At 33.8% G+C, this 12,694-nt stretch overlaps 1 protein-coding gene across 5 annotated transcripts in view; it reads right to left on the reverse strand.

The window, feature by feature from the left end:
- Nucleotides 1–2,521: 2,521 nt before the first annotated feature.
- Nucleotides 2,522–12,694, reverse strand: part of CDH18 (cadherin 18) — a 1,032,515-nt gene continuing 1,022,342 nt past the window's right edge. For 3 of the 5 annotated variants that reach the window (XM_067730423.1, XM_067730424.1, XM_067730422.1), the window contains one exon: nucleotides 2,522–10,270. In XM_067730423.1, the coding sequence (XP_067586524.1) occupies nucleotides 9,780–10,270 (491 nt within the window). In that variant the 3' untranslated portion in view covers nucleotides 2,522–9,779. The remainder of the gene's footprint in view (nucleotides 10,271–12,694) is intronic. The other 2 variants (XM_067730426.1, XM_067730425.1) reach the window with 1 other exon arrangement.

Below are 12,694 nucleotides of genomic sequence, written 5' to 3' on the forward strand. Positions count from 1 at the left end.
GGGGCCCACTATGAATAACAAAGACACTTCTATCACTCAGGACATGCTAAAGGTTTAGAAGCTTCATCCCAGGAACACAAGACAAAGATTAAACAAAGTCTTTATTATACAGCAGTACAAATAATTTCCACACCAAGACCAAGTGGAATTTATCATTATTTTCCAAAACTGTTTCAACATTTGGAAATCAATTAATGGAATCTTCCATATCAACAGGCTAAAGAAGAAAAGCCATGTACTCATATCAACTGATCTGGAAAAGCCTTTGACAAAATCTGGTACCCATGGTGATGGTTAAGGTTATGTGTCAAAGTTGAGGGTGTTTTTAGATGAGATTAACATTTAAATTGGTGAACTCTGAGCAAGCAGGTTTCCCTCCACAATCTAATTATTTAAAGACGTGAGTAGAACAAAAAGACCAGCCTTCTAGAGCAAGCGTAGTTCTTCAGCAGAATGCCTTTGGACTTCAAGTGTGCCACCGCCTGGAGGGAGGGTGGGAGGGAGGGAGATGCAAGAGGGAAGAGATATGGGAACATATGTATATGTATAACTGATTCACTTTGTTATAAAGCAGAAACTAACACACCATTGTAAAGCAATTATACTCTAATAAAGATGTTAAAAAAAAAAAAAAAAGAAACCACTGGCAAAAAAGCAGTGATTGTGCCAGGGAGTAACACTCTAGGAACCTGTACAATTTCACCAACACAAACTTTTTTGTTTTTTGGTCCGTTGCTTTTTTTTTGGAACTTCTTCAACAGTCTTTTCTGTGTAAAGGCTGAATGAAAGTTTGAGAGAACAATCCTTTAACTAACTGACAGAAAAATAAGTAGCTATGGATGTAGACTTCAAAGGGATTGATGAAGAGTTCTAGATGTCAAATTTGTTTGTTGAAACAAAATAAGATTTGGGAGAGAAAAAGGGAAAGTTGTGGAATTCTGTTATGTGTCTTATGCAGGGATTTCTACCCTGTCAGTAAACAAGGAGATTAGACTGACATTTAACAGAAGTGGGCTGGCATGTGATGGGGATATAGAGAAAAGAAGAAATTTTCTCAGAATGTATTCTTGTTTCCAATAAGACCTGTCTTAATTTTTTTTTTTTTTTTTTTTTTGGCTACGCCATGTGGCATGTGGGATCTTAGTTCCCTGACCAGGGATGGAACCTGCATGCCCTGCAGTGGAAGCACGGAGTCTTAACCACTGGACTGCCAGGGAAGTCCAAGATCCGTCTTAATATTCTTAAATTACTGTGTGTTAATAAAATTTCACTGATGTCAATTTCCTCAAAAGGAAGTTTTGTTTTATGAAAACAAGTGTTTCTTTTCCTGTATGTGGAATATGAAGTTTTATTGTCTGGCAGGTGAAGGATTAGCCTCTGAGGAAATCATTTTTATTTTGTTCAATGTTTCCTAAAATAGGAACATTCTTCTTTAATTGAAATTGGAGAATAGATTCTCTTCTCTATTACAGATATAACTCTATCACAGTAAATAATGTTTCAATTAAAATTAACACCCTGGTATTTTAAGGTTGTGGATAAATTGGAGGAAAAAATGGAATTTGAAGGAAATGCCAGGTTTTCTTCTAGGTCCTGCATCACGTCTATTCTATTTAAGAATTTCCAAGCACTACATGACACTTGTGTATTTATTATATTTTGGTGTTTATTAATTATTATATAATAATATGGTGTTATTATTCATGATAGAATCCCTGTAACACCACGCAAAGAGCTCTCAGATATCATAGAAGTGTGCTTCCTTAATAATGAAAAATGTTCTTCATGGTTATGCTAATGAGTTTTGTTTCTCTTGAATTTTCAGAGTTTTTATGAACCTCCATATAACCTTGCTCTAAACATTTCAATTCTATGTCTTCTTAAAAAATCAGAAAAATTCTTTTTAAAAAAGTTTTAAAATAATTATATCAACAAGAGAAACTGATTTTCATGAAAAAAAGATTCTGAAACACAGAAGAGTATTAAGTTATAACACAATTCTAATTTATTAGTTTAATCTTATATTTAGACTTTTATGTACTAAAGTTATTAAAGGAAATCAAAGACACATAGTGAAATGAGATAGTAATTTCCTTTGTCCTCTGCATGGTGAAAAGAAGGATCAAATGGCTATAGTAGATCGTTCTATTCTTTGCCTGCTTGGGTGGGGAATACATCACCATGCTTAGTCTGTGTTGAAATTTTGCAAAGCCTTCATACCTGTAATTTATAGCCCAAGTCACAATTTTCTGAAGCCAGAAGATGGGGAAGGTTGAGGAACAGAAAAGAAACCATGATAATAAAAAAATAATTTGCCAAGAACCTTACTCATTTCTGTGTTTCAAACACAAGATTACATCTGGTATTCATATCAATTCTGTGAGGTAAATATAAAGATATTATTTCTACTTTAAATGGAAGGGGAATTTAAACAATGTTTAAAATGACATTTAAACTTATATAAGTAGTTGTAGTCATAGATTCCTGACATGTTCTCAATCCTGGACTCCAAGTCCTAAGGTTTTTGGTTGTTTTTTTTTTTCCTTATTAATCTAAGTATAGATATATTCTGTTAATGTTTTCCAGTTTCATGTTTTAATTCAAAACATTGCTTAGGAATCGAGAAAGCTGAGTTCTGATCTTTTTTTAAAAAAGTTATTTGTCCCAGTCAGGTCTTTCATTTCCCTGAATTATTCATTCATTCAAACTGAATCTGAGACAGCTAAGGATGGTAGGACAGCAAATATAAAATGGGGCAATGAAAGGAAATGACAAATGTCGGTAAGAGGCAGGGAAGGAATGTTAATCTTTCCATGCCTTGGAAATCATATTCTGAGGGGAATTTAGCAAAATTCAAATTAAAAGAAGCTTAAGCATCGTATCACAACATAAATGAGAAGATATGATTAAAACTAAATTTTCATGAAGTATTTTATTGATATGCTAACTTCCATTTATCATCATTGTGGAATCAATGAGAAATTATGTGCATCTGAAAAGAGAAAAATGTCACTTAGGTGATGAAATTTGGGAGACTTATTCAGTGTTAGTTTTTCTGAGAAAATAATTTTCTAATGTCTCTTTGAAGGAAAGGAAAGGGTATCCATAAAATTATACTGATTTTTTAAAAATTGTACTTTAAGCTTTTAAAACATGATACTAAAAATGCTTAAAAGGAGGAAAGCACTATTTCAATTTCATTTTTAATTTCAATGGCTTATGAAAGGGATCGTCCAAGCCATCTGAAATATTTGAAACATATTTCATATGAACAAAAATGACTTCTCCCCCAACTATCTTTGGAAGACAGAAGACAGGATGACTTCCAGGAGATTGGAAATACACAGTGCTGACCGAAAGAGCTAAAAAAACCAAACCACATCATGGAAGGAAACAGGCTCACAGGAAAGTGACTGTCACAGAGTATTTTTCTGAATGCAATTTTCTTTTATAACTTTTTGGTGAGGAAGGGCATGATTAGTGACAGAGGGAGAGAAAATGTGATAAAAATCTAAACCTTGAAAACAACATGATAACTGCTTTCTATTTCTGAAAAACATTTTCTTGAATTCGTTCTGAAAAATACATGAGATATAGAAATTGCTCAAATATAGCTTTTCGAGGGTTGTTTTTTAAAAAAGCAAGTAAATGTGAAAAAAGAAAAAGTGAGAAACAAGATTTAAAAGTAGGAATTTCTAGGTTTAAGAAATCTACCTCTATCATTGCATCTTCATGTTTATAATAGTCACTTTTTGAAAACAAATCCAAATGCAAATTTTTTAATAAAACGAAACACTAGAGTATGAGACGTCTAGTGTCACAAACACTAAAGTTTGTGACTAATTAAAAATAACTGATTCAGTTTTAATAGGGCATCAATTTGGTCTTTGGTATTTGGTTATTATTTCTTTTTAGTCCAAAAATATTTTTATACCTAAAAAAATGATTATAGAAGATGGGCACATTTGTCCAGTTAAGAATAAATGTATATGAATAAATATTGTTCTTAAAAGTATCTCCTTTGCCCTCATTTAAATTTATTTTTATTAGGATGAATAAATTGATCAAATTAAATGACCCAACAATTAAACCCTGAAATGTAAATCACCTATGTCTTTTTGTTCATTTTTTACCTTCTTAAAATATATTCCTAAAATGGGTATTATCTTTTGGAAATAATTAAAATAATCTAATATTCCTTCTGGAGGCACAAATGACTGTAATATTTCTTTAAGATATCTTCACTGAATGATAGACATTAATGAAAGACTGAGTTTCTTAAAAGAGATGTCTGGCCATGGTCATTTTTCTGTTTAGGAGAAAAACAAACTCAGTGACATTGATTAAAGGATGAGTGCCATTGAATCACCTTAAATCTAAATCTAACTTCTCCTAACACCTTATGTTATCATTATTGCCTTGCATGAGTCCTCTATCCCATGTTGAATGATCTACTTTTGGACAATTGTTGAAACGGCTCCCTCTGCTTCACCCTCCCTCTGGACTTGTATTATTCCCCACATCCTGGGGAGTACCTCAAGCTTGCATACTACAGACACAGTTTTAATGTGACCCTAAAACCTTTTCTAGATATATCTGAGCCTATTTTAGAACACTTGCCACTTTTTGCTTTATATTATATTGTCTATAGCTTTTTATATGTAGGTATTAGCTCTCAAGTGAGACTCTCATTTCATTGATGATAACACCTATCACCAAGACACTTTTTTTTTTTACAGCCTTCACAGTGCCTGGAATAGTATCTTACATATGATGCATGTTTAGAAGAGCTTACTCAGTAAATCACAATGTTAGATTGTATGAATTCCTGTTTGAAACTAAGGCATTTGAAGTGGCACTTTGAAAATGGCAATAAATGTTTTAGAATAAGAATTTGGTGCATTATGACACAAGGAAAATTGCCTTGATAAAATCATTAGGGTGACACTAACTGTTATGGCCCATTTCTTTATTTCTGAAAGTAATATTGCTGGGCAATAAGATGAAATCATCAGATGAATCCACTTCCATCTGTAAATGACACATGACTTCCTCACAGAATATCATTTCAGGATTCTTTGAATTCCTATTTTCCCATTTATTTTCACCTAAGACTTTAAAAACAAATTATTACTAAAATAGGTTTGATGTCTCTGTAGAAGGGCAAAAATCTTTCAATTCAATAGACTCAGCAAAGAAGATAAATGTAATCATTCCTTACTAGCCTAAAAGCTTTTTTTATCAAACTTCAAATAAGAACACAACTTGTTTTTTTAATCTCTAATTAAAACAAAAACAAAACAAAACAAAACAAAAAATTCCTCACTACTTCTTTCATTGGTAGAAGCCAAAGGCAGAATATATCTTTTGACATGTTAAAAACTGTTGCTATTAATATTTTCATTTTAAAATGATGTATTTGGAATCTTTGAAAAAAGAGTGGGTTCTGTGCTAGTGTTATCTTCAAATGATTGTGAGCTACTTTTGACTGTGGGGTTTATGAGATTTCTAATTCTATATTACAAAAAAAATTTACCTTCTGCTGATGAGGTAGAATATAAAAGTTGAAGTGGTTTTGTTTCCTTCAGATAATATGTGATTTGCCTTTAATCCTAAAGGGTAAAAAAAAGAGAGGATTTGAGTCACATATCTACCAAGGACGGTTCTGAGATTTGTTCTATTCTTGAAATTGAAAGGCAAGTAAATTAATTGAATGTAACCATACCTTGAAGCTAAGTACAATTTGAGTTTGAAAAATGGTACTCTTGCCTCTTTCCAGAATGATCAGCTTTAGAGTTCTGCTTTGTTGAATAGCTGATCAAGCACTGCCCATACTAAAAAGCAGATGAAGCTTTTACCAAAAAATATTGGATCTATGCATGTTCCAGTGTACCTATTGGATCTATGCATGTTCCAGTGTTCCAGTGTACCTGGAACTTCTTGATGGCTGCTGACATGAATGAGTCTACCTGAATTTCTGTGTTTTCCCTATATATTCAGCTAAACCAAAAGGACAATGAATCAAAGTTATGGATGTAGGTTTGTAGGAACAAATAAAACAATGACTAATCGTTTATGTAAGGTTTCAACATTGCTGAAAATGGTGTACTTAGTACATTGTCCTTCTTTGACCCAGACTTCTGACTACATTGCAGTACACTAAGAATCTAAGTCAAATCACTTTTTAGTATTTAATAGCCACACTGAGTTCATTAAATCATCGTTTCTAAAATTTTGATTTATTATTAATATTTTTTTCTGCTCTGTGAAACCAGCTTCAATCATGGACAGCACTGAAAGTTAGGCTGAGGCTAGACACAAAATAAAAGCCAAAAAGAATGTTCGTTAATTTCTTGCTGAATCTTCCATATGCTGGGTACTTAAATTTTGTATGCATCACATATTTGGATCATATCAATATCTAAGTCACTATTTTGAATAATTTTTTACTCTCTAAATATTCTTCAAGAAGACATATGTGTGTGTATGTGTGCGTATGGGTGTGTGGTTACATGAATGCCATTTCTCAGAATATTTTCCTTCTTATACCTGGTTATGGGAAAGTCATAACTTTGCATAGAGCCTTATCTTAGGGATAATTTCCTCTTCAATTTCCCCTTCAAATCTGTGTATGTACAGATTTATCATAGAAAGAATTTATGATGATAGGTCTTTAGTAATTTCTGCAAGACCTACGTCTGCACAAAGGTTATTTGGAATTTATAAATTCTACTAAGAAAGCCATTGGGTAAAAAAGTTATAACTGTTTGTATTTCCTCTAATTTAGCAGCTACCACATTGTATAAGGTCCGTCTGTGGAAAATTCTTCTCTTGGAAATAAGTAAATTGATTTCAAAGTTATATTTTTTCTGTAAATATCAACCAAGGCTTACAAAATGTGCTGAGACACATTAGCGATTCCATAGTGGAATCCATATGGAATCACATATTCCATAGCTGATTATCTGTGGCTAGAAAGGGTTCAGAGTATGTGCAAACTCTTTACCCACTAAACTCTTTGAGAATTAGCTTTTCACACTGATAAACTGAAGTTTTTAAAGCAAGGTATTGAATGTTAAATGACTTCAGTCCATTGGCAGAACATTTATATATCATTATTGGTTTTTTGACCCAAAGTAGCACATTAAAAAATATGAGACCCAGTCCATACTTATAATAATGATATAATTGCCTCATTTCAGAATTTATATAAAAATAATATTTGGAATGCTTTCCTTAACAAAATTCTCAAATAAATCAATATAGGAACATATTATTTCAATACTACAGAAGCTCCATTTTGCTTCTATATGAGATTTAATATCAGGGGCTTAGAAGCAATCCATTATCATTAAAATGTGTAATTAAAATCAGATGGATCTGGGGTGTTTTTTCCACAAAATCAGGGAAATGTTTCCATACTCAAAACCATGCAGAGGACCTTGGCTTTTATGTTTAAGTGGTTTGTACATGTATTCTCCTCTTTCAAGCCTTTACTTGTGAAGTTGCCAGATGAATATTAAAACAAAACAAAACAAAAGCTGTGAATAGTTTATCAAAAATCTAAATCGAAAAACCTACGGGACATCCAAAACCTGGTTTTCCTGGTCCTCTTTGCATAAGAAAGTCAAAGCACCAGCATCCACAGTCATTCTTCAAATGTGGATCCTTCTGTCAGGGTGAATGTAGCCCAGCATTTGCATAATCAGAGTATGGGTCTCTAGAGGTTGTTCCCCAAAGCCCCTGTCTCTTTTGATTTAGCTTTATACTGGACTGCATACTATTATGATATAAAAAATGATAAAGCAGCATCTGGAAAGCTAAAATGTTGTTAAAAACTTAAATTACATTTTATTCCTCAGGCTTCAAACACAAATTGAGAAATATTCAAATTAAATTTACTTACTTCCCATACCTCAAAATTGAAAAATAATAGCACAGGGCAGTTGTGAACAGAGGCAAAATTCAAAATTTTGCACATCAGTAGAATCAGACAGAAAATGGCATATAACTTTTGAAGACTCTATAATATATTTAAAGAGCAAAGGCAAAACTTCCCCTTAAAATAAATCTTAATTTGAGGGTTTCAAAATTACAATTAATCTAAAATACATAAATGTGGTCATTTTTGGAGACTAGGATCATTATGCTATGAATTTTTATTTCACGACCAATATCAACAACAGAAAACTGTTATCTAAGCAATTTAGGGGGAAAATCCCAAGAAATTCTGAAAAAAAAATTAGCCTATTTGGGAAAATGTCAAAAGAATTAAACTTTCACATTATATTTCCAGTTAGCAGTTAATTCACTGTTGAAGGTTTCATGAAATTATCCCATGGTAATATAGTATTTTATTCAAAATATATGTAACTCTATAATTATGAACTAATGGAATTAGAAAATGATAGTGTCTGCCAGCCTTTACATAACAGAACACTTTGCAGTTGGCAAAACATTTTTACAGATGATTATTGATCTTCACATAACCCTGTAAGTTAAGCAGGGAAATCTTTGCCATCTCTATTTTGTAGTTTGGGACTCTGACTTTAAGAGACGTGTCTGAGAATAATAAGTGGGAACCTCCTATTTTTTTGCTCCAAGCCCTACACATTTTCTGTGGGTCTCAAACATGAAGGGCTAATCAATCAGTGAGATGGGGAAAGTCTGAGCTTCTGTGTGGAATAAAGACAAGTCAATCATAAGTTTACGAAGTTTATGTAAGTTGGAGGATAGTCTTTTCAGACTACATAGTTATCATATGAGGTTCATTTTTTTTTAAATGACTGCCATGTTAAAAATAAGCAAATTAGACAAGTATAAACCAATCATCAAATATTTGACAACCAATTTTAGGTACAGGAATAATCAGAATTGTTGACGTAAATGCACTAAAACAAACGGGGGAAAAAAGTATAGATTTCCTCAATGTTTTGTACAGGATAAGGTTTGTAGGTTTTTTTGTATTTTTTTAAATTAAATCTTTCCCTGACATAGATGATCTGAGTATATCTTAAAACATTCATTCTATCCACTTAAAAAAGGGGGTTCTCCTGTTAAAATAAAGGGGGACAGGCAGGACAGAGACAGTAGTCTCCGTGATTCAGAGCAGTGCACAACTGGTGCACAGAAGTTGCATACATCATAGTGCAAGCAGCAAATCCCCATGCTCCATCAATTTCATATGGAGAAAAGAAGTGGGGAGGGCAAAGGAAAAAGATACATACAAGTCCATGACAGAGTGGCCTGGTATATTGGAAATATCTCGTGTCATTTCAACACGAGACAAAGCTAATGAGATGTGTCACAAAAACAGGGTGTGGGTCTCAAGAGTCCACCAGAAATAGTGGAAGAAGAGGTTGTGACTAACTTCACCAGTTTCATTTTACAGTGTACCACCCCTAGAAATCAGTCATAAGTGATTTGGAAACTTTTTGTTCAGTTTTCCTTTTGAAAAGAAATCACAAAATATTGAAACAAATATCATTGTTTGGCTTAATTCAGGAATTCTTCATTAAACAGTACACAGACTTTATTGAGCAATTGAAAATATACACAAGGAACAATAGCTTTTTCTCTGTATTTTTTTTTTTTTAATTTGACTTTCTTCCGATTAAATAACCCAGTTTCGATCATGAAAAGGGCACTTGTTTCTACAGTAGCTGTGCTCTGCTTGCTTAGTTCCTAGTACTGTTTCCAAGATTCTTCCTTGCCATTGCTGAGGTTATATCTCCACTTGCTCAGGAAGCGAATTCTAGAAGGTTGCAAGAATTGACCCCCTAAGTTGTTCTTTCAGATTCTATTTCTCCATAGAGTTCAGCTAACTTTTTAAACTCGGGTCCCCAGTCTCCAAGGTACTGATAATCCTGGTCTGATTGTGTGGTTGCTGAATCCAGCGAGCTGATGGACCCAGCTTCTGATCTCTGACCCTCATAGGCGTAAGTCTGCAGAGAGTCATAAGGCGGGACGCTGGGGTCTAGGTCGGCTTCAGCCAGTCTTTGCTTAATAAACTCCTGAACATCTATACTTTCCAGGGTGGAAAACGTCTGGTGCCTGGGGGTGAGTTTCATTTCCGGTCTGATATCTCTCCGGTGCTTGAGCTCCTCGGCAGCAGACGGATTCCTCAAGGCTGTGATGTCAAAGGCCTCGGTGTCTTCCTCGCCGCCCCCCTCGTCATCATAGGTGACCACGTTCTCCCGCACGTCCTCCTCTGAAATGATCAGGGGCTCTTTTTTGCTGCGTCTCAGGGTGATGAAAAGTACTACAATTGCTAAGGAAAAATGGAAAGAGGATGAAGGGTTAGAAAAAGAAGAAGGGCATTCTTGGAGATTGGACATCAGCAATTCCCAGCCACTATCATCAGCTACATTCCATTTAGGCTTACGTTGTAACACAGCCCTGATCTCTGCACTCTGTGAATACCACCACAAGAGATTTTAACATCTTGAAGAATGTAGAAAATGACTATCTATCTCTACAAAACATTGGGAATCGCTGATCTTCTGGAGAACTCTGTGATATTCTCATTTGCCAGGCTATGGCTTCAGGATTCGTGACCAGTGATGAAGTCTAATCGTTCAGTCAGGGAAACAGATGATGGAAAAGCAATATGAAATTTTGACTGGAAAAATAATTCTGTGTGGGAGTCAATCTATAGATACTTATCCTTCTAAGGAGTACACTAAAGGCAGGATATTTTAAGTTTTTTGTAAAATAGGAAGAAGGAGACCCTATAATTAACTCTTTCCTTTTGATGCTTTGTAGAAAATCAAAGCAGGAATATTTTACATGGTACACCTTGTTTGTTCATTATCCTTTAGAATAATATTATCAGGCATTAATTATTGCACTTATCTATCAAGCTGCAAAAGATGTTATTTTTTTTTAATTAATTTATTTATTTTTGCTGTGTTGGGTCTTCGTTTCTGTGCAAGGGCTCTCCCTAGTTGTGGCAAATGGGGGCCATTCTTCATCGCGGTGCGCGGACCTCTCACTATCGAGGCCTCTTTTGTTGCGGAGCACAGGATCCAGAAGTGCAGGCTCATTAGTTGTGGCTCACGGGCCTAGTTGCTCCGTGGCATGTGGGATCCTTCCAGACCAGGGCTCAAACCCGTGTCCCCTGCATTAGCAGGCAGACTCTCAACCACTGTTCCACCAGGGAAGCCCCCAAGATGTTATTTTATTTGTACATAATTTAGGTTTCATAGGAATTTTTTTGTTTACACAATGCTCTTTACATAACTTTTTAACTTAATCCTCAAAGCAGAGCTGGGGATTTCCTCATTTTTAAAATGAGGAAACTGAGACTCAGGAGAGATTACATGAGTAAATACCATGTAACTGTAAGACCACACAAATGGCAGGTGGAAAACCTTGGGCTGTAGTTTATGACTTTTCACACCAAAGATGATGATGTTTCCATTACCATATTAAACTTCATTATTTTAAAAATATAGAACGAGGAACTGAGTGACCTGTTGGCCATGTGTCTTAGGGCAACTTAGCCAAAAGCAGTGAATAGGTTCTTATTATCAATAATGTTGTAGCCGTTGAATAAATTAATAGAAATAGGTCTTGGGTATTTTGCGTTGGTGGTTTTTCAATAGTTTCAGATTACTCTATTTGATGGTATTAAACCATTACTAAATAGAAAGATATTTCTACTTTATGTCATTAGGCCCAATACCCTTTACTTCATCTCTACAGACTGTTTGCTTCTTGGTTAGCTGATAATTTAGGCTTTATGATAACAATTATAAGGTTCACTAGTATTTAAAACATTCCTTATAATATAATAATCAGAGAGGTATATTCAAATGGAATGTAGGGTTGTTAGATTTAGCAAATAATGCAGGACACTTAATTAAATGTAAATTTGATATGAATAACAACAGAAAAAATATATGTATTATATATGTATAATATGAGATGAAACACAACAAAAATACATGTATAATATATGTATTCGTACATATTACATACTATATATAATATGTGTATGTGTACACATACATATATATGTGTAATATACAATTAAGTATGTCTCATGCAATGTGCAAATATTTTATGAACACATTAAGTATATATATTAGATATTTGTCCCAATATTATGTATAGGACATATTTATGCTATACGTATTATAGCATAAGTGTGTATATATATACATCTCGAAAGTATATTATAGCTTATACATATATATAGCTTAAGTGTGTCCCATGTAATATATCTGTAGGTGTATGTGTATACATACACACACACAGAAACTCCTACAGATATATATGTTTTATACAAAACTCACATTTCTATACTGTATTTTGTCTATTTATTTATGTCTGTAAACTGTATTTTACCTGGAAATACTGATTATGTGTAAGCTTTAACAAATGGTCAGAAAGCAAGCGAACACCGGGTTACCTATTCTCTGATAAAGAACATACCTGACACTTTCGAATCCACCCTTTTACCCTTCCCCTCTAAAAAATAACTTCTTTTTCTTTTATTGTTTCCTTGCTTCTCTTTATAGTTTAACCCCTTTTTATGTATACCCATAAACAATACAGATAAGCTTTGCCTGTATTTGAACTAGATATCATAGTGTATATGTGATTTTAAGACTTGAAAATGTAGAGAGAAAGAGGAATAGATATTCAAGCCAGAAGTGGAAAGGATAATTATGAGAGGGAAATCTACCAT

Source organism: Pseudorca crassidens, chromosome 3, assembly GCF_039906515.1.
Source record: "Pseudorca crassidens isolate mPseCra1 chromosome 3, mPseCra1.hap1, whole genome shotgun sequence".
Taxonomy (NCBI): Eukaryota; Metazoa; Chordata; class Mammalia; order Artiodactyla; family Delphinidae; genus Pseudorca; species Pseudorca crassidens.